Source organism: Protopterus annectens, chromosome 17.part0 (genome assembly GCF_019279795.1).
Source record: "Protopterus annectens isolate FY-2018-M chromosome 17.part0, PAN1.0, whole genome shotgun sequence".
Taxonomy (NCBI): domain Eukaryota; kingdom Metazoa; phylum Chordata; order Ceratodontiformes; family Protopteridae; genus Protopterus; species Protopterus annectens.
The window spans coordinates 556,929,186-556,956,903 of NC_056751.1; the positions used below are offsets into that span (position 1 = coordinate 556,929,186).

At 35.0% G+C, this 27,718-nt stretch overlaps 1 protein-coding gene across 1 annotated transcript; it reads left to right on the forward strand.

Annotated features, from left to right (window-relative positions):
- The first annotated feature begins 1,948 nt into the window (after positions 1-1,948).
- Positions 1,949-27,537, forward strand: LOC122791818 (troponin I, fast skeletal muscle-like). The gene is made up of 8 exons (XM_044059776.1): positions 1,949-2,072; positions 3,467-3,490; positions 13,435-13,441; positions 18,524-18,568; positions 20,990-21,118; positions 23,732-23,821; positions 25,534-25,716; positions 27,080-27,537. The coding sequence occupies exons 2-8, from the start codon at positions 3,486-3,488 to the stop codon at positions 27,167-27,169; spliced, it is 549 nt and encodes a 182-aa protein (XP_043915711.1). The 5' UTR covers positions 1,949-2,072; positions 3,467-3,485; the 3' UTR covers positions 27,170-27,537.
- The last annotated feature ends 181 nt before the right edge of the window (positions 27,538-27,718 follow it).

Consider the following 27,718-nt stretch of genomic DNA (forward strand, 5'->3'; position numbering starts at 1 on the left):
GAGAACTAGCCTCAGAATGTTTGAGCTTCCCCACTTAGCCTGCCTCACTGGGCTTATTCTGTTAACAACAGTGCAAGTGGACACCTTGGCTGTGCACCATTATCACTGCCCAAATAATTATAACTAGTATATTTGTACATGTATGACCACTTTGTGTGTGTTGTGTGTGTGTGTGTGTGTGTGTGTGTGTGTGTGTGTGTGTGTGTGTGTGTGTGTGTGTGTGTGTGTGTGTGTGTGTGTCTGTGTGTCTGTGTGTATCTGTGTATTTCTGTTAGAAGATTTAAGTCAGAAGAGCATATTAATTTATATTAAGAGTACAGCAAGTGGGGAGGTGGTCAAAGACATAGTGAGGTGGTGCCTAGTTACAAGAACAATAAATTTTTAAAGAAAGGAGAGGTTGACTCTCAAACTGTAAGAAGAAGAAAGTGATACCCTTACCCATAATATTTGTGTTACAGTGGTGCTGACCAAGAAAACCCATGACCATAGCTTTAGCAGGAGATGAGGGCTACAGGGTATTAGTGTCAAACCATTCTTTGTAGCTGCATTTCTGTAGTAATTAATATATCAAATTATTTAACAGGTCCCACAGCTAGATCCGATATAAACCTTCAAAGCCACTGAATAACACTATGGTGACAAACGCCGTATTTCACAAACGTCTGTTCTCATGCTTCCTCTTCTTGTTTTGAATCTTCAGTGTCTGTCTGTCTGTGATGTGCCTTCACCCCATCTTCTTGTCCCCGGCATAACTAATTATAGATCCCTCTTTCCCTGCTGCATTTACATGGTTAAAAACAGCAGATAAATAGTGCCTGTCAAGGAGTTTCATACTCTTTACTACGGCCTCTTCTAAACTCTTGTGGCTGTGGAAGGAAAGACGCATGCAGAGTAAACCGAACTTGCTGAATGCAAACTATTTTTTTTGCACATGCTTCTTGGAGCCACATTCTCCATATCATAAAGCTTCCTTGCCTTTAGAAATCCTGACCGATAATGCACACACATGAAGTGTTTAGTCTTATAAATGCAGATGTGCACAATAATCTATACTGTAATAATCTATACTGTAATAAGCTATACTGTAATAAGCTATACTGCTTTAAGATGCCTATACAATCCATACTCAACTGCTTATGTATTGTATTTGCCCTTATGTATGACAGAAGGGTTAGAGTTTTGCACCAATGCACTTTCTTTCCATTTGGCCAAGTGTACATTGCTTACTGTCTGTGTCCTTCATATCACATCTTTGCAATTCTGTTTCCTATTCTTAGGTATGGCTATGATGTTATGTTTGCATAGTGCAGCATAATTGCCTATTTGATTTTTTTTCTGTGCCTAAATTAACATTTGTTATTACTGAACTTGTTACTTTGCTTATTACAAGTAATTAATATCAGTGCTTCCTTTAAATACATTTTCTGCTAATCAAGTTATGCACAATTTATTAACTGATGTGTGAAACTTACATCTGAACAGCAGTTTGTGTTAAACCTGAGAATCAAGGTAACACCATCAGTACAGTCTGCAGCAATGACTTATTGTTTTTATTCTAGCACTTGTTATACTATAATTTTTTAGACAAGTTTCATTCAATTTTAAAAAAAGTGTTAAAAGCTTCGGTAACATGTAGAAAAACGTTACAATAAAATCTGAGTGGTTTCTTTATAGTTTTGGAAGTGCTGATTAGGAAGCATTTCCATTGCAACTAAAACAGCATGATGTTTCATTAACAATATTTGCATATGATAACTGTATTTGAGGTGTATTTGCATCAGCTCATTGAAATTAATTGAAAGTGGGCGGAGGGGGGGCACAGCAACACATCCTGTGCTCCAAGAAGTATGGGAGGTAGGCTTATTTCTCTGAGGCTGAAGGCAAAGCATTTATATTTCTGGACACTGTAAATCCATTGGTCTGAGGGGAAAGGCATTGCCTTAAAGAGAAGCAGCAGTTTTGCTGAGCTAACAGGGAAAACCATTTATACCTCCTCTTCAATAGAGTTGCCTGTGGCTTGCCAGTCAGTTTCATCTCTCCCTCTGCAGCTGTCCTTTTCCCTTTGGTGCTAGGTGAGCAATTTACTTTACTTATATACTTTGTACCAAATACATAGTGGAAGAAAATATTACATGTAATGCTTAATTATTCAGCATGGAATATTCCAGCTGAAACATACTTTTTGCCTGATTTACAGTTAAAATGTGAATCGGGCTTCATGACTTTACAGTATTTTTAAACTTAAAGAAACCTGTAGTTATAATTTATATGCTATGAGGATACAGATATCTCCATTAGGAGTGATTAACTGTAAGTGGTAAGGTCGTAAATGGCTGACTGACTGCAGTGCACATCATTAACCATAAATAGGTCTGTGTAAATAAGTAATATTGATAAAACATTTATGATTGGATAGGAATTGCTGTTACTTTTAATGATTTAGTCAAGTATGCCAAAAATTAATATATTGTTTTAACAGGAAATAATATTAAAATAGATATGCTGCATGTGTGTGTGTTTACAGATATTTGATATAACATGCTTTTAAAAGGGTTTAGTCAAACTTTAATGTTGTATATGTAATTATTTTCTTCATACAGTAATATATAATATTAAAATAGATATACTGTATATGATACTGTATATGTTTTTTGTCTATACAGACACAGTGTAGGTAGTGTGCTGATAGTAAAGGGTTCAGGATAACTTTTAATACTGTATATCTCATTGTGGTTTTCAGACAGTAATATGTAAGTAAATACTTTTCACTTCTAAGCATAAATGATCCATGAATAGATAATATACGGGATGAAATATCTGAAAAAAATGACTAGCATTTTTTATTTTATCCATTCTAGCAATGACTTTATTTTCTTGGATACTACATTTAATAACACTGATTATTTCATATACTGAAAAGATAGCTCACAATTCTATCATCCTGGGAAGTAATACAAAAGGAGTGGCCAATGTCATATTATGTTCGTGAAAGGCCTTGTCTCCTGTAAGTGAGACTGTTTTTGGAGACAGGGATGGAATTCGCTTGCTGGTGACATGTGTACCACCTGTGCAAAAGTGGAATGTTCTTGACATTTCAAGGGGAGAACCCAAGAAGACAGCTGTCGTTCCTTTGGACAAGGCCAAATTTAGCAAGACTTTCATCAAGCAATCTGCTGTTCTTGCACATTGCAGTGTTAGTCTTCAACCCTCCCCCGCACCTCAGTACCAGAGCCAGCAATTTTTGTTCCAAGACAAATCCCATTTTATGCAACAGCATTTCAAGTGTCTGGAATGAAATTAGTTTGACCACTGCTTATAGAAGTAGCTGTCATAAGATACAGTTTGAACATCTGTGGTTGTATTTCTACATACTGTATAGTGTATACAGTTGAACACAGATATTACTGTAAGCTGTTTTAGTTAAATCACTTTTTCTTTTTTCTTTTTTCTTTTCTTTTCTTTGCAGGTAACACACACATATCAAAATGGGGTAAGTATTTTTGAATATATTCTGGTTTTGCAGATTAATGTTAAGCAGTGGGGTCTTTGCATGAGCCTTTGTCACCTCAGCTCTGTTTGATAAACCTAAGGCAAGCTATGACCAGAACCCTGGTGCCATAATTTATCTGTAATTACATCAGACTTATGCTTACTCTGCAGGGATGCTGAGAGGGGGGAGTCAACTGGTATATATACACAGCAGCTGTAGAAACATTCTTAGCCTAAGCTGTTAACATCAGACATGTAACGGCATAAAACAAATGGTATCATCTCAGGTTTCTTGTCTTTTGTTTTATTTAACATGATGGGAAGTAATTAAATGGATAATGACAGAGCACTTCTGGGGAAGATGCAAAAGTTCAGAAGACCAGAATCATTGCAAGAAGAAGCTTTATTAGTTAATGTTATGTGAGAAGAGATACATGGTTAATCTTAGAAACTGACCACTGTAAGGAAAAGGCAAAATGTTACAAGGAAAGAAAGTAAGTATAAGATGGAAAAAATTCTTGACATCTTCGTGTAAGACAGGAGAAAGGGATCAGAGTGCTGCCAGCTGTAGCTAAGTTGTTCAAAGTGACATCTTTAATTGTAGCAATTGGTTCCAAAAGAGGGAGCCATTCTTAAGATTTGCCCAATGAATACAACACTAGGTTTTCTGTGTTATCTTTAGAAACACAAAGACATCTATTTTATTGATTTATTTGCAGACTGAATAGGTGAGGTGTTCCTTTTCAAACTCTAGAAGAGCTAGAGTCATTTTCTTAAAATTAGAAATTAAAATGAAAAGCTGAGTATGTGCCAACAAGATTTCCAAAGAAAGAGAACAAGCTACTCTGTTGAATGGCTTTTATTAAGATTTCAGCAGCTGAGCTGAATCTGATGGTAAAAACTGGTAGCATTTTAAAGTTTATAGCGGTGTACAACAGCACAATGAGAAGGGCAGAGAGGATGCTGTGGTATACAAGAACAGAGTTTAGAATCTAAAGGAATGAAACCAATTTGGCACAAGGTGGAAGGTGGGCATCCTAATCTACAGAACAGCGTGTGCTTATGAAACTTATTCTCAACTAAAACAGAAAGTATGACAAATTTCAGAGGAAGAGGTGAGTCAGGCCCAAAAGGGTACTGTCACAGAAGCTGTTACTAGATTTCAGGTTGAACAAGTCATGAGGACAGTGGAATAGCCATGTTAGATAGATGCAGACATTTCATGGAACAACAAACTTATTTTCAATTTATTTTCACTTTATTCATTGATTAACTGCCTAGGCAAATTTGGTAGTGGTATCCCTTTCCGGGGTAACCTCGGAGCACTGTCTAGTTAAATGACTTATTCAAAGTCACTAAATATGTAAATGGAGACTGAGGGTCTAAAACCAATGAGAACATGATGAACTTCAGTGTCTTTAATCCATTATATAAACTGTCAGTTAAGCATATGTTTTTATGTTTTCTGAGTCTGAGTTCTTGTAATTTTTGTAGGTGCATTGCCAAGGAGAGACAAGTGCCCCCCAGTTCTTTCTCCGTTTTTACTTTTGCTCTGCTAATAACCTTACAGCATGTATGACCACTGGCATCATACTTGCCAAAGGGCCAGAATCTGATGCCACCCCTTGAGAAGCCTCAGTATGGCAGATGTGCAGGGGTTTACTTTTGTGTTTGTTATTCAGAAACAGAAAATGTCCCTAGACATCTCTTTGCATATATAGCACATACATCCAGCATGTTACGACACAGCTGTGGAACATTCCAGCAGGAAAAATAACAGTTCTTTCTAGCTTCAGTCATCATGTTACATGCCTCAGATGATATAATATTACATGCCTTTTGTGTATAGTAGATGAGGGGTACATTCACAGAAAGTCATTAAAAAGCTGTGTGAAGGTTAAATGCCACAACATTGGTATTTGGAAAGTAACCATCAGTTACCATACACTTTTTGTTCACACTTAAGTACTGGTGCATAGTACGTGTTCAGTTTTTGAAAATTAAGCACCTCTGTTAACTATAGTAAATGTAGGTGCGATGTGACAGGGGTAGGTCTGTATATAATAAACATAACATGGTTTTGCACAATAATTTCTCAGTATAGTTAATATTGCTTTTACTGCCCCCTGCACACCAACTCAGTTCACATTTGTTCAGTGCTTGTAACTGAAAACTACTTGAGATGTCTGCAGACATTTTAAAAAGGTATGTTATACATAACCCTTTTATCTCTCTGTCTCTCTGTCTCCCTCTCTCTCTCTCACTTTAATGCACCATTGTGAATGTTTGCTGTTGTCACTGTGAAGCACAAATAAGCACACATGACAATCCACCATGTACAGAAACTTCCCTTTCTGTCTCCCTCCATGTTATATACACAGATGGAATCCTGTCATATTATTTTTGTTAATGGACTGTTTCTATTTCCTGCTATATTTGTCCCTTTCAGTTCATTGTTTCAGACTTGTAGGTCAAGAGCCCATAAAAGCTTCCGTTTGGGACTGGTTTGTGAGGTACTCTTGACTTTGAGGCTGAGATTAACTAATATTGTACCACAGACTGACAATCTTTTTCTGATCTGTTTGTTCCAATGGAGGCGAAGTGTAGTGACATCACAGAAGAGAAGAAGAAGCAAAATCCACTGCATATTCTGTGGTCATATGTCAATCACTCCTTGTAGCTTGCTTGCCTCATTTTATGAGGCCTCCCCTTGAAAACTGCTTAAGATGGAGAGATAAAAGCATTGTTTTTACAATAATCAGATCATTTGTATCTTCAGGTCTCTTTTGTGTCAGCAGCCCCATGGCATCATAGGATTATGCATGAGCCTGCATTATCAGCATGCTATGTGGCAACAGTGATGTTTTTTCCTCAATAATACTGAGGCAGTGAGTGTTGCAGTAACAGGCAGTCCTCTGCAGGTTTCACCAGTGCTGATGTTCCATCTAGAACTGTGTTTTTCAGTTTTTCTTTGTAATATTTCATTGTCCATATTACCATTAATTTTACTTGCCTTCCCTTGTTGTGAACCCCTTTCTGTCTAATCTGATTAGGCTATGTTGCTGTGTTGTTTGTTTCAGTACATGTATTTTGTATCATTTTTCTGTTTTTAATTAAAATCACTTTTCAAACTATTTTGAGGGCAAAACTTTGCCATACATGTTTTCAAGTTTAGCTGACTTCCAGCTGCCTGAAAGAAAATGTATACGACTTGTGGCGTTAATATTGCTTGTATTGAATAAACACAGCTTGTATTGAACCAAGCATTTTGTTCGAGTTTCTGACCTGTATTTAGATTTGCCTAACAAGCTTCGGTTTTGGTTTTAGTTTCTTTGGGCTTGTTTCTCCATCAGTTTATTGTGCCTCAAAGAAAAGACTGCCATACTTGTAATCCCAACCACTCCATGCTCCATTCCCTTTTCCTGTGACATGACAGAACTTTGGTGATAAACAGTGTAGACTATTACCTATTCCATACTTAACCGGACACCACTCCTTAGCTGAGTCTGAAAAAGGTCAATGGAGATTAATGCTGTACCCCGGAAAGCCAGTAAAATAAAATAAAGCAGCAATATGTTTAGAGTATGACAGAATGAACTTTCATGAGTAATCCGTACAGACTTTTCCCTACAACAGTGTCAGGTTAAGTTTATTCTTTCATTGATATTATGTTTCCATTTTCAACGAAAGTAGGAAAATTAGATTGGAAATTTGAAGTTTCTGCTTCTCATATATTCCATTGTCTTTAGTCAGTCAGCTAACCAACATATTTCTTAGGGTTTTCTACTTTTGTTCATGCATTTGCTTGGCTCTCTACAGACAGCACAATAGTAGGCTTCATCAGGCTTCAATTTGAAAAGTTTCTTCACAAGGATCTCCATTTTTTACCATACCTTTAAGATACTTGGGTGATGTGGTGACATAGTGGTCAACTCTGCTTTACTGTTCCAGGACTTGGGGTTTAGTCCTGCTATACATTAAGTGACTGTATGGAGTTTTGCATGTTCTACCTGTACCTGGGTAAACGTTATCCTGGTACCTGGTGCATCAGCTTCCTCCCACCTCCTGAAATCATACTGAGTGATGGATGTGCTAAATTGTCCATACATAGTACACATGTATGTATGCTGTCAGTATTACAAGGTATAGCAGGAAAACATGTGCGCAGGTATATCCGTGTTGCATTTACTCTTGTCCTTGTGACACAAGTCATAACTAGAAAATGTCCGAAAAGAATCAGTTTAGTTCCATGGTTAACAAGTCAATAAATAAATAAATGTATTTGTTTAATTAACTGCTTGTGTGCTAGCTTTTTTTTAACCAGGAAAGTCTGGCAGGGTTATATTGCTCATTTTCAGTATAGGTCATGGAGAAACTCTACAAGAAATAGTAGATGTACACCATAACAAACTTTTTATAAACTACAAAGGAAGGAAAATGTACAAACATAATGAAATTTATTAAAAGAAAATAAACAGGAACTATAATACAAAGATATAAAGTGTAGTAAGTTCTACAAAGTGACATTGGTGTACATTACAGAGCATCACTGCAGCAGTAAATTATTAGTATAAATGTAACAACATTACTAAGCAGTAAAAAGTATCAAACATATGAGAGTTAAAATAATGTAATGTGCTTATATTCATAATGACACGTGAGTTGATAGGAGGACAAGAATACATTTCCTATAAGAAGAATACAGACAACTCACTTTAGTAAGACATAAAAAGCACATAGAGAAGAAATAGTTTAGTAAGTGAGAAGAAGAAATCATGCATTTTTAGGCATATTTATCTTGGAGGTTCAGAACAGTTGCAGATTATAGTGTGATTTAGATGTAGTTTGAGGTTGGTTTGAAAAGCAAGGAGGTTGTTTATCTGATGGTGACATGAATGCTGGTCCATAGCTGAGCACTGCATGCAGAGTCTAAGGAGTCCCCATATGAGTTATTCTACAATTTATATTTTATACAAGATCATTTTAGATATGACACAATGAAAGCAACAGACCTATACCAGATCAAAGTTGACATCTGTTTTCTTTTTTAACAACCAGGTTCTCATCATAGTCTGCACATGACACATGATGCTACTACTAAGAATGTCAACAGACTTTTCTTTACTTTTTATTTCATGTTGCTCATAAGTTAAAAATTCCATATTTAACTTGTAGCATTTGCATACTACATAAGACCCTCTAGACAACAGAGCACATTTTCTTTGTTTTCTTTTTTAATTGGTTTTAAAACAATAAATAAACAAATCAATTATAAAACAAACAAATAACTATTTACATAGGTCTACAGCTGATCAATACATCAAAGTTATACATCAACAAAAATTAATATTATTCAAGCAGGTCTTTAAGTGTATACTAAGATTTGTACAACTGTATAATATTAGAAGTTCATATCTTTATGGTATGCAATTCACTATTGCAAACAAAATTTTCTAGAGGGGGTAACTTTAGTTTTCCAGTTTTTAGTAATTACTTTTCTGGCTATAGCAAGAATAGACCGAAGGAGAGGCACTTGAGTTTTTAGAATTATCTCAGGAATTGGAGCATTAATTAAAATGAAATAGTTAGAAATATTACATCTATTGGGTCTATATCACATCATCGAACTTACTATTTTTCGAATACCTCTTTGTCGTACTCACTTTGTTGCAACCCCTTTTTGTTGAATGATCATTTTAGTGAATATTTTCCAAGGGGAAAGAACCAGTAGGCCAACTACTGATGATCACAAAAAAATCACAGAATTTAAAACCCACTTAGGTGGGAAGCTTCGCTCTCCAATGTGGGGGGCTGTGCCCCCACACCCTCCAAATAAATATACCAACACTGAAATTGCACTACAGTGGGGGAAATGGCAAATTTCCAATCATGACCCACTGAGTTTTTTCCCTGGGAAAATATTTGCTAAAATGATCATTCGACAAAAGGGGTTTTGACAAATTCAGTTCGGTGCAGAGGAATTCGATAAATAGTAAGTTGGACAAAGTGATATAGACTCGACCTATCTGACCATAGAGCTTGAATACATTTATTAATTTCATTCCAAAAAGGGGAGTTGACTTCACATTCATGTATCATATGTGTCCAATCATCTATTATTTCAGAATCACATCTCCAGCATTTAATTCTGTATGATTTATTTAGAACTGTAATTGTGTCAGGATTGACAAAAGCTCTGTGTAAAAATGTCCAAATGAAATTTTTCCAATATAATGAAGATGTAGTTTTATCTGTAGATTTTAATATTAATTTATTGTATTCTTCAGAGAAGTTTTCTTTATTAATTTTTGAGGAGTAGTTCCAATAAGAATTGTATAAATATGTGAAGTCTAACTTAAGAATTTTATAAATATGATTTCTTTTTCATTGCATTATTATTTATTAAGAATTCCAATAATTTGGTGAACAATTTCATATTTAGGTTAAATGTCTTATTTACCTCTGTGTTCACAGTTTCTAAATGATTGTAATATTAGCCAATTCTCAGAATCTTGATTGTATTTGGACCTGAAATTTTCAACATTTATATATATATATATATATATATATATATATATATATATATATATATATCAGTACCATTTAAGAACTGATGCCAATAAATTAAATTACTTTGTTGCTTCAGCACTAGCGTTTTGTTGAAGTTATGGGTTTTTAAACAGTCATTTGTATATGCAATTGAAAACATAGAAAATATTTAGTCTTTAATACAATGGTCAGAATGTGTGAACTTTTGGAAAGAGGAAATTATGTTATTTAAATAGGGAATTTGAGAAGAAGGTATAATACCATTTATAGAAAAACCTTTTAATAACCAGAGAAAACTGTTAGATACTATTTGTTTATGATTGGTTGTTATATATTTTTTATTTGTGAATAATATTTATCGATGTATTTGTTTCCATTTTGAAACATAAGATGAATTTATCCACAACATTATAACTTTTACAATTGTTGAAACAGCATACAATTGAATATCAGGGAATCCTATTTTCCATTACCCCAAACTTCTCTGAGCCAATCAAAGGAAACTCTTGGTTTATTAGTATACCAAAAATGTAAGTAAAATATTATTTATCTTGTTCATCAGTTTTTGGTGGCAATAGTACTAAAGACAGACAAACAATATTTTAGGGAGAATTACCATATTAATAAGTATTAATCATTCTTCCATAGTAAATAAGAATTTGTTCCAATTTGTGGCTCAATTTAAAATTTTATCAACAACTTATTGAAAGTTTGTATGATTTCTTAACTATTAGACACAATGGTTATACCAAGGTGTTTCATTTGGTTGCTATTCCAACTGAAGTTTGAATTTTTTTATATGAATGTTTTAATTTTTTATTCATTAATAGTGTACTTGTTTTATTATGACTAAATTTTAAGTTTAAGATTTTGAACTGACTTATAGAACTAATTATATGTTCCAATGAATTTTCTATATTTCTTATTGTTAGTAAAATATCATCAGCAAAGAGATGAATCTTTAGTTCAAAATCTTCTTTTAGTTTGATACCATTAATTTTCTTATTGGATCTAATACTATTAGCAAAGGGTTCTATAGTTAATGCAAAAGGTAAAGGGGACAATGGACAGCCTTGTTTTGTGCCTTTTTGTAATTTAAAGGAATTAGAAAGAAAATAGCCTATTTTAACATAAGCACAAGAGTTATTGTATAACTTAGAAATTAATGCAATTAGCTCAGGTGAGAAATTATACATTTTAAGTGTTTTAAACAAGTACGACCAATTAACTGAGTAAAAACCCTTATCTAAATCGAGACTAATGAATATTATGACTATTTTCTTTTAGAAAGGAAGATGTAACCTGAACAGTTCTTATAATTTCAGAACTCCTGCAGCATCACAAAAGTACTCATGATTCTAATTAAGCTGCTCCAAGCTGGTCCTCATGACAAGGGGTTTGCAAATGAACAGTTTGTCAACTTCAGTTCATACAAAAAACATTCACATGTGAATCCAACTCACCTCTTCTTTATACATCAATCCCTCAAACCCTTCCAAACCGCTAAAAAAATATAAACTATTTCAAAGTATGTTTACCAGTTAAAGGCTGCAGTACTTAAATAAATAATATTTAATGATTCAGTAAGCACTATTTGTATGAGATGTTTAATATAAAGCAGACTGTCATTTTTTAAAGGAGACATAGCATATAAACTTGCATTAAAAGAATGACAGTTATGTGTGATCCAGGTTTAATTTGTAAAAGTGTGAGTGTTACTCTGATTATTTGATATCATTCCAATAATAACTTTTATTTTATATGTAAAAAGCTATATTTTTATACTTTGCTTATAACATAGCATGTCTTTCCAGGGTGCTATTGCATGCCAAGTATACTATCACTAGCACAGTACTGGACCATGTTAGTAACCCAGAATGTAACTTAACATGCTTCTTTAGTGTCATTTATTGCATCTTGTATTATATTTAATAGTAAATTACTCAACCATGCCAACATATCAGAAAGTGTGCCACCTAACATAAGTTTCATTGTAATAATGATTAACTTTTAATAAGATGAATAGTTTTAAATGTTTTAAATTGTAAGTGAAAATAAGTGACTTTAATTTCATATATAGCTAAAAGAATCAAACTCCAACATTTTAAAAAGGGAACTAATAACCATTTAAAGTAGGGAAATAAATAAATAAATCCTGATGTTATTTCTTCTAGATATGTTCTCTAAGTCTTCTATTTTATCCCAGAATAAGTTGTTTTGTTTAAGAAGAAATTCAGTGTTGTTCCTATTTTCAAGTAATCGTCCATCAAAATCAGACATTGCCTCTTCTATACTTCAGATTTGTGATGATTGTTGTTTAAGAGAGTCACTCAGCACTTCAACTTTTTTTTTACATTCCTCTTTAAAATTGTCCATTTTGCTTTCTAATTTATCTATCTTTACAGATAACTCACTGAGGGTCTATATCAGAAGACTGAAAACTCAAAAGACTGAAAATCAAAGTATCTATAACTCAAAATATCAAAAATATTTTTAATGAGGGCTAAGCCCCCCTGTACCCCTCAAGTGGGGGCTGCACCCCCATATCCCCTGCTAATTATATATATCAGCTCTGAGATTGCACAACAATGGAGAAAGGGCAAATTCCATTTTCAATGTTTTGAGTTTTAGATATTCTAATATTCAACCTTTTTTAACTTTTGATCTTCTGAAGGGGACCCCTCACTGATGTTAGTATAGCCTACATGTCGTTTTCATAGTACTGTCCTGTACACTGGACTTGGCGTGGCTTATTCTGAGACAATCAGTTCTTTCTAGTTGACATGAAAAAGCAATTAAAAGAGTTTTAAACTTGTTCTTTTTGTAGTAAATCTTTCAGTAGATGTTCAACTATAAATCCATCAAGTTTTAAAATGTTCTATTTGCGTTTTTAGTAAAAATAGTGTTAGAGATGCTAAAATGAAGCACAGCTGGAAAAAAAAACAGTGCTGTTAACTGCTTACCATTTTGGCACATTCCCCCAAAGCCTATCTTCAGGGGTAGTCCTAAACCAGTGTTCTGGTCATGTAGCTTCAGAGTCACATATTAATATTATACATGTAAATATTGCAGGAATCAAACTCCACTGTTCAGAATGTAGCTTTTTCCTAGATAATCGCTTTCTTATTTAAGCTATGCTGCCAGCCACCCTAATTAGCATATCTAAGAAACGTTTTGTATATTATCTGAGTCAAACAGAGATGAAGTGATGAAAAATATATTTAATTGTGCTGTAGAACTAACTGTACAGTTTGTTCAGAGCCAAAATAATAGTTTTTTAGTAATTAACTGTGACATGTGGTGGCATTTGACCTTGTAGCTTATGTTAAACATTACCTGGTTACTCATTCATTAAAACATTTATTTTCTCTCTGTTTCTCTCCCCCACCCTTACAGAGATGAGGTAAGTTATCATTAATTTGTTAAACATCTAGAAAAATGGGTTTGATGCAGATTTTTTTTATGATCCATGTGATATTCAGTATGCTGTGTTTCTACTGTCTTTCTCATGGTTATTAGTTAATACCTAAGCAGTTTTGATTTTTATGCAAGAGTTATTGTAGCAAGTAAAGAATAGTGTTCACTATTTCTCATGTTCCCCACTACATAGTTACATTTTAGCAGTTAAGAAACAGAACCCGTTTGGCTTTTTTAGATGAATGCTTTATTTACATTACAGTGGCATACACATTGCTTATTAATTCAGTTTGGGTTTCTTGCATAATATAGTAATAACAAAAGAGTTGGGCTGTTTCTTAGAGGAAGCAAATCATTTTTTATTGCTGCTTGATTTGAAAAATGTGTGTGAGCACATGTGTGGGTGTATATGCAGAAGTGTGTGCATGTCCATCTACATATGTGCTTGTGCATACGTGCGTGTGATGGATGGATGGATGGATGGATGGATGGGGAGTATCCTCAGTTATTTTAACTTCCATTGTCCTTTTGTACCACTTGCCTACAAGCACTATTTAGACTAACACAGCGTACCACTGCCTGTCTCCAAAGTAGCTATGTAATGCATGAAAAACATGAGAGAAATTTCTGTAACACAAATCCGCAGTTTGTCTGTGTCTGTTATAAAATGCAACAGTGGTGTGATGCTTTCATTAGAAAGTGTATCTATTTGTATATTAAATGATGTATGTATTTAGTGGTGTTTAAGCGTCATTGGCATAATGGTTTACATTTAGTTTATACAAACATAAATAAAAAGTATCATATCATCTGCCCAATATGCAAATATGTCTCCTAAAATGACTCTAAATGGAATAATAACATAATTATAATATGACAAAAGAATAAGAAACTAGTAGCTATAAATATGCTGAAGTAACTACATAGCTGTGCCATCTTAACATTGTCATTACAAACATATTTAAGACCGTTACTCGTAAGTAAAGTTAAGTCCTTCAGTAATTACTAGCCTGTAGAATTGATCATTTGATGCTGCTTTTTGCCTTATTTTTATTTTAGGTATCCATAAAGCTGCACTAGGTGAAAACAGTATCTTGTAGGGCTATCCATTACCATTTAAAGAGGTTAAGTGACTTGTTCAAAGTTACACACCTCACAACTAGAAACTTTTAAAGAATAACATGAGGACCCTTTGACAGTATGTAAACCATGCACACTGCAGTGCTTTAACATGTAAATATTTAACATCTATTAGCCTTTCCATGTGCCCCAGTTCCCAATACATATAATAATCACATAACAAAACAGTACCCGCTTACCAATATATTCTAAAAGCTTTGTACTAAAGGAGAATACAATGGTTTCTGTACAGAGCCAAATATTTTCTGTCTTATTATAAAGTTAAAAACAAACTTCAAACAAACGGATAAAACTTTTTAAAAACAAACAAAACGGAAACTATAAACAATAAACAGTGTGTTTTAAGTATTTCCGACTGCTGTCGGCTTTTATAGTTTCCGTTTTGTTATTATAAAGTTATTTAACCCTCAGCAGGAGAATTTACTAGATTATTGATGTTGGGGTGAAGCTGCAGTTTCATGTAGAACTAGAAGAAAAAAATGTTTTGAGCAAAACTGCTTCTGTTTCTTTGCTTGTGGCAGTTCACTATACAACCCATACCTGAGTGTGCAAACAAGTTTGCTAATGGCTGTCCTCCAGGGTCCACTACTAAATTTCAAAATTTTAAAACATCGAACCTGTGAATACCAAAGTCCAGAGCATCGCGATTTTGAAATATCGAAACTAAAAAATATATACATCCAAAACATTAAAAGTTATAATTTCACATTTTTTGCAGGGACGCAAGCCCCCTGCACACCACATGTGGGGGGTTGTGCCCTCTATCCCCCCTTCTACTTAAATATACCAACTCTGCGATCACACTACAGTGAAGAGAATGGTAAGTTCCCGTTCCACACTGTATGGCGATCTCCACTGACAAGGTTTGATATTTCAAAACCTCGATCCTCTGTTCTTCAGTAATCAGAGGTTCAATGTTTTGAAACTTCAAAATTTGGCAGTGGACCCATCCTCCAAATAGAACTATAAGTCAGATAACCTGTTATATCAGTTAAAAGCAGTTTGGCAGCACAGGTCCTAGTCAAAGTACATCAGTACAATAGTAAAGAAGGGCCTATTTCAACTTGGACTCAAACCTAGACCTTCCAGATCACTAATCTACTGGTCTATTGAAGCAGCTAACCTAAATATGTTTATTAGGTGCAATTTTTTTTATTTGTCACCATTTTTTATATTGCACAATACATATTCATCTGCGTTGCTTGTAAGACTTTTTTTCATCATTTTTAACAATGTAGCCAATTACTATAACTCAGCCCTAACAACTCTTTTTCACACTCTACATAACTACAAATCTTTTTCTGTTCTGTCTCATTTTCTATGTCTCTCACTACATCACTTACCTTACATCCTCCGTATTAACTGTGACTATACATTTACAACCTAATTTTTACCTTTACTAGTCTTCTTTTTACTTTATGTTATAAAACTTGAATAACTGTTGTCACCGAATATAACTGAATATAATGCTGCCACTGAATCTACTTTAATCTCCAGTGCAAAAATATTACTTCGTATGTATTCATGTAAATTTTGTAAAGCTTTTGTACCTGGGCCTTTGCTGAAAAAGGGCCTTGCCAAGTCGAACTTTCCCAGTCAACAAAAACAAACAAAAACAAACAAACAAAGTTTCTAAAATTTCTGTTGAATATTGCAAATATTCGTTGTTTGTTAAATAGTAATCTACCACTTATATAAGCTAAAGAATGTTTCTGTAATGATACAGAACACCTCATGTTGCCAGAATGATAAACAATGTAAACAAAACTGCTAAAAGCAGCAAAAACTCTACTGATCACTTTTAAAACCTGAACAAAATACTAAAACACAGTTGTTTTTCAAGGTGGTTGCATCTTTTGCTGCACCTCTGATGTGGGAGTTCTGCCCACAAGTATCTCAGTATATACTTTATCTTCAGCATAATGCAAATTTTATGTTCAACATAATGCAATTTTGGAGAAAATAAAAAGAGAGAGGGGAAATTATTTTTTTTTCTTTTCCAAGTCAGACAAACTCACACTATGGTACAACATCTGTGACAAAGCACAATATTTTTAATGAGAATAGAAGAACATGATCTTACAAAAGTGCACATGAAAAATAAGAGAATTTTCCTCTAGAACTATTTTTAAGGGTTAAGGTGCACTATATCAACAGCATACGTTTTAAGGACAGTATGGAAAGAAAACATTGACAAAGCACATACATCGACTAGTGTGCTCACTGAAATACATATTCATTGGAGATACATGCACATGCATAAACATACCCAGGCAACCCAGTATTCAACATCTGAGCACTCAGATACACCAGAACACACAGAAACAAACTTTTTATGTGGAAGAGAAGCTCCCCCATTCCTCCACTGTGGGGAAGCCCTCTGGCAGTCCCCTAAAAGAAATGAAGCAGATACCCCTAACATCATGATAAGTGCTGCTTCAGACACAGAAATAATTTTCTCATACCACACACACACACACACACACACACACACACACACACACACACACACACACACACATGCAGAAATTGCCAATCATTCAATGTGCACCAATCGCATACACACCCCTTGTCCCCTTTACATCTCAAGCACTCCACACACACACACACACACACACACACACACACACACACACACACGCACACACACACACACACACACACACACACACACACACACACACACACACACACACACACACACACACACACACCACAAGCACTTGACTGCACAGATCACAAGCACTTAAACGCTTCCAGCATAACATACTCGCTACATTTTTTCAATAGTTCTGAAGCCAGTTTTGCTATTATTTTAGAAGCTGAATTGGGATATTCACAATATTAATTATGTGTAAAAATGCTTCATAATATAGCAGTTTCAAACAAATCAGAAATTTGACCCCCTTGGCAAATTTACCAACACATTTTTAAATGAACAAATAAATACAGACTGCATAGCTAGAAAGGCTGTGGTTGTAATTTTGGAGAATTATATGTTTTTATAGTATCTGAAATACAGCTAATATGTAAACCAAATAAGCACAGGTTGAGCCCCATGACATTAAAGTTTAAAATAATGCTTGGCTTGCCAGACAGACACAAAATATAAACATAGCCATACAGACCAAGGAAGCAATTTCTCTGCTTTTTTTTAGTTGTCCGTTGCCTTGCAAGTACTTGTAATTCATGAAATAATATATAGGTGGCTACTGTTAAGATTTATTTTTGATGATAATGGATGTAGGAGCTTATAAGCAAAAATCTGTTTTCCAATGAAGAAAATTGTGAACATACCATTATTATTTGTGATGTATCAGTAAGAGAGCAGTATTTGTAAACAATCTTTGTTGATTCTTCAATAAGTTGCCAAAACTAGTTTTATGTACATCATTTGGAGGCTAGACGTTAGTGTCCATGTTTCACTTAGTGGAATATATGATCAGTTTCTGAAGGAGTTTATTACTCATCCTTCAGATGTTGAATCTATTTTCCAAGGATCATAAGTTGGAAACTGATACATCAAATAATGGTAAAATACACTTTCCTTCAGAAACAAATGTTTTGATTATTTTCTTATTTTTTCTTCTTTATTATCCAGTTAATATTTCTTATATTTTTAAATTGTTTTTGCCACGGTTTTAGAAATAAACATTTATGGGCTAAACACTTAATGCTGACCAAATCTGGAAATTTCTAATTCACGAAGTGCTTCCACTTTTCATATGCATTTTTATCACTAAACCCAGTAATTCTTTGAAGTGGGGCCCTAGCTTTCATATCTGAGAGTGTGGGATTTTTTAACTGTAAAATTTATATAACAATTTTAATAATTTGAAAATCCATTTTAATATGAATGAATATACAGAAGAAGTGAAATAATTCAGATAGTTTAATCCTATTTCCGTTTTCTTTTTATCCTTTATAGCAAAAGAAGAGCAAGGTGTCCGCAACAAGGCGGAACCAGCTGAAGGTAAGTTATTGTTGTTCTGTACAAAGCTGCAATGCATCTAAGTTCTTATCTGACATGAAGTTCAGGTTGCCATTTTATGATATGTGTAGGACATTTTGTAACAGCTTGACTTTTAATCTTAATTTCAAGACAACAACGGGCTGGTTTTGTTTTTTTTAGTTTATTTATGTAGTATCTGTATTGTGTGTCTACACTCTTACAAGGTAATAAGCTTGCCAAAGGAAGGAATAATTGCAAAAAGTATTAAGAACTGACTATTGTATAAATAATCTCTTATCTTTGATCTATGCCTATAACGCATGGGATCAGTGACTGAGTATCAGTTATCAAAAAGCAGGGCGTGAACAATTACCTGAAGTTATGCAATTAATGAAAATGAAACAAAGGCTGAGTGAACATTTCTGGCATCAGATCAATACTGTGATATGACTGTTCATATTTCTATAAACTATGATTTTATACAAGTTGCATTAATCCTCCTTCTAACTCTGTATGGAAAAAACATTGTAAGAGGCAGAAAACATTCACTGATATATATAAAAAAAGGCAGGGAAATTTTCTCATTTTGGATATATATATGTTGAAAAGCCAGAAATGGAATAGATGCATCTGAGCAGAATGGAGGTGATGTGTAAAATGAAAGCCATTTTTGAATTGATTTGTATTTTCTAATGGGAAGGAGTAACTTGGCAATAAGAGAAAGATTTGTACATTATACTAGGCAGGGTAGCTGGGAAAATAATAGGTATTTTCTAGACTGAATGCATTTCAGGAGATGAAGAATATAGTAACATGCCAATTTTCAAGTAACGCTAAGAACCTATAAAAGAGGGGACGAGCAACAAAATCATGTTTGAATGAATGCATCTGTTTAGAAGTTAGATAAATAGGGTTCCAGATAGTTAAGTACTAGACAGTCAATTTACAGATTATTTCAGGCCAAGCCATATTCAAAAGTTCACCTAATCTTAAAGGAGGCCAACACAAAATAGACTGGAGCAAATTTCAGGTTGCCCATCCAGTTATCAGTTTTACCGTGAAAGTGGCAAAGGTGCTGCTCTGCTCAACATGCAGTGGAGGTTTGTTCCAGAGATGAGGGATTCACTGGGATATAAATATGTTGCACAGACTTGTCTTATTTATCTGTTGATAAAAGTTAAGTTTCTTTAACCCCATTTTTGCCAAAGTATTTGTTCTGCAAAGAAATAGGAGATTAAAGAGGGAAGGCTCTTTCCTGTCTGTATAGGTGAGATACAGATCACCATGGAGGAGTCTACAAGACAGAGAATGCAGGAAGATGGCTGCCAGCCTGTCCAAATAACTGAAGATGTATACGTCTTTAATTTTTTTTAGCTAGTAATCTGTGAGGTCTCTCAAAGTGAGTGATGTGTTCAAACATGCTAAAGAGATTTTATTTTCAATAATGGCTCTGATGAGAGATGAGCAAAGGGGAATTAAGATTTTCTTGAATATAGAGAAGATGCCTTTGGAAATTAAATAAAGCCAATAGAAACCTTTTGAAATGGCTATGGAGGCATGATGCTTGAAAGGTAAGGAATTATCAACAGGAGTGCCTCGCTCAATTAAAATAGTGCCTGATAGAAGAGGAATGTTACCTATTTGGTATGAAGTGGAAATGTTTTTGTTTCTCAAGAATGCCACGTGGGATTAACCATGTAGCTGTTGGTATGCAAATTAATTTCTGAGGGAAGTAACATTTTATACACACACACACACACACACACACACACACACACACACACACACACACACACACACACACACGCGCGTGCACACACATACACACAGACACACACACGTGCACTATACATTTTTTATTTTCCTATATAATTTAAAGGAAAAAGGGTACAAGTCAGCCATCAAAATAGGTAAGGGTTTCCAAAGTAATATGTGACTGTCATATTAATAGTTATCCAATTAAAGGTTTCCTGTATGAGGATTTCAGTACATGTGCTGAACCTTTAATTACATTTTTAGCATGTATATTTATACACCAAAGAACAGCTATGTTGTGGGATTAGTAACATGTATAATTAAAAATTTCCACCTATATCTCTACCTGTTAATAATGACATGTATAAATACTTACCCTTACTAATGCACACAAATAGACAGAAATATATACACATAAAGAAACAGGCAAACATACATACGGTATACATGCACATGCACACACACAAATGTACAGATGCACGCACTAACACATGAATGCGCACATACAGACACTGAGTCATATTTGGTTTCTGTACACATAAGAAGATGCACAGAAAACTATATATAGCATGTCTGTGTATGCATGTCTGGCAGGAGGTTTTATGAAAATATGTCAGTTTTAAATGAAGTTCTCATGTTACAAGCCCACTACCCACTTTCTAATATGATTTACATGTTTCTCTGTAGAGCTTAATGCTCCAAGTTGCCAAGTCATTGCTGGAAAAAGAGGAAACAGAAAGAGAGAGCGAAAAGGCATCATACTTGGCTGAACACTGTCCACCCCTGGAAATGGGTTATAGCATGCAGGACCTGCAGGTAAGATGACTGGTAAGGGCACTAGACCCCTCACCCTCTTAGGGAGGCTGATGTATGTTTGAATTTCTAAGGGGAACATGGATGCTATAAACGAGTATCCCCAGATACACTTGATAAAGTTATAAAAGTTACCTAACTTATCTCTGCATCTGAAGCTTGCATGTCCTTCAGTTAAAAAATTAGTCTCACACCTTATTGTACAGAAAACAAATTTATTATTTTGTAGTGGGATTTTTTACTACTAGTTAGGGCTCAAATCATATCCAATAGGCAGATTTAATTTGAGGCCATATGCAAGTCAAGTAACTTTCTGTGCTTTTGATTAATTCCTGAAAAGGGCTGATCTTAATGATATAGTGTGATTGTGTGAGTGTGTGTGTGTCTGTGCATTAGCCCGTGTGCGTGCATGCATGTGCGTGTGTCTATGTCCCTTTGAAAATGGCTTCAATCCTGAATAAAGAGGTTACCGGTGAACAGTCATACTGCATTTCTGTTTTAAGAGGTGTTACGGGACTGATGCTGAAGATCAGCCTACACGGGTTCCTTTTTAACTATGTTTGACTGTTTTCTGCAAATATTTTTCATACACTTATAATTGTTCTATTTAAGAGAGCTTTTAGATCTGTGTATGATTACTTTATGATTGTTTCTAGTTGTATAAAGTAGCTAATATGGTAATTTCCTTGTTGCTTTGTAAGAAAAGAATTGGCTAAATGCTGCATGGGATGAGGAACTTTTTTATTCTGTGTCGAAAGAATTTCATCTTTGAAAGGAACTATCTAGAACTACATTTCATGTGATTTACATGAGAACAGTCAACAAATAATAATAAAAACAGAAGCTAACACATCTACAGTATTTTAGCACATCTCTGGAGACATTTATTGAAGGCAACACAGACTAGACTGATGTATTTATCATGTTACACACAGTAAGACGCTGTCCGGTTCGATTCTCAGCTAGAGCGTTTTCTGCGTGGAGACATGCGTGAATGGGCATACCTTCATTGAAGGTTGTGCATCAGGGCTGGCAACTCGGCACGTAAAAATCTACTGCCAATCATTAGCGGACCGGAGTTCCGCTGTGGCGACCCCTAACTGAGAAAAGCCGAAAGACACAAACAAAACACTTTGTAATACAGTTCCTTAGTTTACTACTAGCATGTACAGCTATGTCTCCATCTGTCCATCCATCAATCTATCCCTAAATATCTCTATTTATCCATCCTTTTTTCATAGCTGCTGTATCCAAATTTGTTGGGAGGTAAAGGGTGGCCGTATGCCAGCAATGGGTGCATGACTGGAAACCACTCCAGATGGAAATGAAGGCCATTGCAAAGCCCACATGTTCACAAACATGCACATCCATTCACACTTGGGGATGGTTTAAAATTGACCCTCAGCCTGCCAGTATGTCTTTAGTATATTGGAAGAAGGAACCAGAAACTGGCATAAATCCATACACATATGGAGAAAACATGTAAAACCAGTCATTCTGTATTGAATGTAAGCCTATGGTTATCATACTGCTATCATGCAGTCGGTGGATACATTGAAGTTAGCAGAGTTTCTAGCTACAGAAAAATAAAATCTATTTTATGAACCAAGTACTGAAGAATGGCTGCTAAAAGGTGGTAGGGGAGTAGGGATCTTTAAGACAGTGATGTCCCATAGGGGACAATGCATCTGGCACTGTGACGACCCTTGTGATGGGGGGGAACTAATACTGCTGCTGCTTTCATTAGCTTCTTGGTTGATGGGTCATCATGTTACTATCTCATTACATGCACATCTTGTGTATGACACAGCTGTGATGAACCAAGCCCTAACTACAGTCTCTTTCATAAGGACCTGAATGACCTGGCAGAGGGACACTCAGTGGTCCCAGCTCGTGCTGCATAGCAGGACATTTTACAGCAGCAGAGAAATGGTATCAGAGGCTGGTGAAGAAAAACAAAAGCTAAGAGTAATTTAGGAAAACAATCTTCAGTTCAAATCCTGTTTTGTACGTTGTTTTTAGAAACAGGTATTTCATATCTTACTTTTAACTACATCTTTGTAAAGAGGAATGAAATATTCAGTGGAGCAGTACGCTGAAGAATATATTAACGTATGAGCCCAAATGTCCCAGGCACTGATTATCTGGAAGGTTATAAGTGTCCAGTGTTATACCCAGGAAATCCATTTCCAGGAATTGGTGCTTATCCCTGGATGAAAACATAAACATAGAGTTGATGGCTATGTCTATTTCTTGTCAGTGAAGACATACTTGTTACTTGTGCCACTGGGGCCAGAACGTTAAAAAGCCCTCCCTAAATGCAGGCCTGTCCCTTTGTAATTGTGTATTGTGCCATGGCTTCTGTTATGTAAAGTATTTTAAACTGAGTTTCATTTTCTTTATAACCATTATCCAGTGCATATTATTCAGTGTGTTTCTGGCCACAGCAATACCATTTCTTATAACTTGTATGAAATTTGCTCTAGACTAAAGATGCGCTGTGTTGTATATTCCTGCTGAAATTAGAATAAGATAACATTAGTGACTGTTACTTGATGTATGTGAGCCAGGAGTAGAAAGTTTAAGGCAAAATGTATGTTTCTATTTGTCTTTCAGGAGCTTTGTAAACAACTTCATGCTAAAATTGATGTTGTTGATGAAGAGAGATATGACATGGAACAGAAAGTGCTGAAGAGCACAAAGGATGTAAGTACTTTTCTGGCACTTTCTTTGGGGGGACTCCGATTTCTGATAAATGCATGCTTATTTAGATTCCACAAGGGGATGCAGGGTGACACTCGCAATAATCTTTGGTTTTAAATTATATGCTGAAACATTTTGACATGACAGGATGTGAGTTGTGTTTATTGCACAAGTGCCCCGGGTGATGCTTCTGGAAGATTTAGATTAGTTGATGTAATTATGTTATAAGCAACTAATCCACAGACACTACAAACTGTATCCTGCTATACCTTACTGCATGATACATTAATCTGTATCCCCTATAAAACACACACAGGTATGTCTTACTGTAATTTTGCAGCTATGTATTTGTAAACTAAATATAACTGGAGGTAACATAGTTGCTAAGGTTATTCTAAGATAACTTAAATGCCATAGTTGCAGAAGCAGCTGTCCCAAATTCACTATCTTTCTTTTCGCTTTGTAATTTTCATTGAAGTATCTGGCAGCATAGCAGTATAGCTGTGATTGTGTGGCTGTGTTGGTTTGGTTTAGTAAAGCTTGTTAGCATTTCAGGTTATGCTGTATTACTGGATTTTACTTTAAACTGAGAAGTGGTTAGGTACAACTACCATCCTTGAGGTGTCACCTTGATTTTCTATGCATTTTCTGGCAATAAGGCAGGCAGGCTTCTTTTGTATTTTGACAATGTCATTGATATTAACCTAGTAGCCTGCTTTTTTTCTGATATCTTACACCACAAACAAGAATGTAGGTGTTATCATCTGGTGTGACAGGAGCAGCATCACCTTAGCTACATGAGGACTTGATCAAAAATAACATAGATGAACAAAGACAGTAAATGTTTTCATCCTTTTTTAATTATGATGATTTTATTCCTCGAAAGAAAATGCTATTGACTGAATACTCTACAGTATTTAACACTCCTTAGTTAGAAATTTGCACAAAAAAAGAAAACCTAGATTACTTTAAAATTTCCTGCCATGTCCCATCCCTAAAATAAGCAAATTAACTAATCACTGTATAAATAATATACAAATTTTGGACAGTAATCATTAAAGTAACATATGTAAACTACATGCTTTGAAGTTTAATATCTGAAAAAGAGAATGTATAGCTTTAATTTGTGACTCTCACGAGTGGACAGTTTTACATTTGTTGCCATCAATTTAACTTTTAGCATATAGCTATATTTTAATAACCTTGATGTGTGCTTAACTTCAGTTTTAATTGTTATGTGCTCAGTATTCAAGTGCATTAAATCATTTTTTTAAACATTTTTTTGCAATGGCAACTCAAAAACATATATACAAAATCAAATTAAATTGTTTAGTATGCCTAAATTAACTGAAGGAAGATAATTAACCAAACCTTTGCACCATCAGGATATATGTCCTTTGATAATTACTTGGCTTATGATATGTCCTATAAATGGCCTTACAGTGACTTTAGAAAAAAACTATGAGTATCAGATATCTGTGCTAGTTTTTCTTCAAATTAATTGGAAACTTATGACCAATGTCAAAATGTGTTAGGTAAGCTAATATTATACGTTTTTTGTATTTTCTGTTTTGCTCTCTTCTTTTAAATTTAACCGAGGAGCTATATTTGTCAGCCAAGATAATTCTATCATATTGCATAGAAATGTATATTTCTTTAGGCAGTGTGACTTATTTGCAGGTCTCTGATTTCTATTTTCTTTCAACCCCATTAAGGTTGAGGAGTTGAACCAGAGGGTGTTTGACCTGAAGGGTAAGTTTAAGAGGCCACCACTGCGTAGGGTGCGTATGTCAGCTGATGCCATGTTGCGGGCTCTGCTGGGTTCCAAGCATAAAGTTAATCTGGACTTGAGAGCTAACCTGAAGCAGGTGAAGAAGGAAGACACAGAGAAAGAGAAGGTACAGTTAACATTTGTGGCTCTGATTACCAATTTATATCATTACTTGGTCACTGATACCAATGTATAAGTAATGCTTGATGTTGTATGTACTGTGTCACATCATTTTTGGCATGTCACTCTCGCCAAATGAAGTGGATGCAGGACTACTAAGAAGTCTATCTATGCTGCTTGGGATATTACTTACCATTAAACCATTCTCCCAAGCATATTTATATATTAAAATTAACAATGTCTGGGACTTATTTTTTGCTGTATTTGATAATGAATGCTCAATAATTTCTTAGTCACCACAAGTGGTGTATCCCTAAATGAAGGTACAGATACCACATCAGTGAAGATACCATTGTACCTTATAACACAAACTATGCAGTCCACCGATGCATATTCCATAAAGTTGCACTTCAGAGCTACTACCAAAGTTAATACATCCTACTGCAGATCAGGGGCACTGTGTTCAGAGAGGTTTGAAATATACTTCATGTTATTTTCATAGAAGGATTTCAAGTAAGAATGGCCAGATATTATGGATCTGTTCCTCATTCTTCCCAAGTTTCCAATATGGATAAGCTCTCTGCTAATCCAGGCACAATGTGGTAGCAATGCCCTTTTCTGTAATTGAAGCTGCTCTGCTTGGCCAACTCTTATTAACTGCATCCTCCTAATTTCTAAGCTTGGAAGTAAATACATGTTGCTCATAAGCAAATTCTTCTTTTTTCTCCCTTTGAGTTTGCCTTGATTTTTTTCCTGTGTCTGATAATATTCCACTAGTCTTTCTGAAAAGAAAAAGTACTTTATGGTGTCTAGATTGAAGTTTATGGCTTCAGTCTAAAAGTTAGACCCCTCCTCTCCCCTTTAATTTCAGCTTTAAATGTATTCTATCTTAAAATCATCTAATTTATTTAAGTATGCACACAATTTCCCCCTTCTGTCCTTCCTTCCATTCTGAAAAGGTTTAACTCCTCAGGCCTTTGTCAAGTACCACCTTATTACACTTCTAGCATTTTCTGGGCTTTCTTGAATAGCCCATTATTATTCTTTCATTATGAGTACCAGAACTGTACACTGTATTCCAGCTGTGTCTGATGACACATCTGTGAAGTGGTGGTTATATCCACTCACCTCTCAAATCAGTCTCCCTGAGGATATATCCTAGTGTCTTACAGCATGATTCTGCCAATAACATTTTAGTTTGTGTCTGACAGTTCATTTTTTGTCACTATCTCCACAACATACTTTTTTGCCTTGTAATGAAATGCTCTGTAATATTTTATATGATGTTCACGTACAAGTATTTGTCTCACTGACAACATTTTAATGGTAAGACAATTGTTCATAACAATTATTTATTTGTCATTTCTCAGGACCTCCGTGATGTGGGTGACTGGCGTAAGAATATTGAGGAGAAAGCCGGCATGGAAGGCAGAAAGAAGATGTTTGAGACCGAGGGTTAGACTTCTTAACGCCATCAATAGCATTTTAATCTTTGTATGGATCACATGTAAGGCAACCCGGCTTGTGTCTCCTTCCAAACCATCAAGTCTTAAGGTTTTAAATCTCTTGTGCCTAAAAGAAACCAATTACCAGCAAATCTGCATATGTTTTCACGTCTGATAAAAGAATACACGGTCTGTACTTTGTCTGCTGCTGTTTTTAGTACTGATGAATATCTCTGCGGCTTTGTGCAGCTTGATACATCTACCTGTCCTGGATACCAATACCAGGCAGCCTACAGTGAAACGTTTACTGCCTTGAACTGTGTATTGATGCATCGTTACCTTGTAAATAAAGTATTTAAAGATGGGTTGAATTTTTAAACCTCTTTCTGAATCAGTGTTTTTGTTCATTTGCACAACTGTATTTTTATGTTTGTGTGGGAGAGATTTGCAGCTCTTGTTTTATTTGTCATAGTAAGTGGCTATTAGTACCAATGTACTCATTTCCCTTTGTATTTGCTTATGCTACCTAGGTCAGAATACTTGAGAAGTACAAAAAGACTTTGA

What these genes read in the sequence shown, in the direction of transcription:
- LOC122791818 (XM_044059776.1), top strand. An exon ending in CAAGGCGGAACCAGCTGAAG is followed by an intron (nt 18,569 to 20,989) that starts GTAAGTTATTGT and finishes GTTTCTCTGTAG; the next exon opens with AGCTTAATGCTCCAAGTTGC. An exon ending in AAGACACAGAGAAAGAGAAG is followed by an intron (nt 25,717 to 27,079) that starts GTACAGTTAACA and finishes GTCATTTCTCAG; the next exon opens with GACCTCCGTGATGTGGGTGA.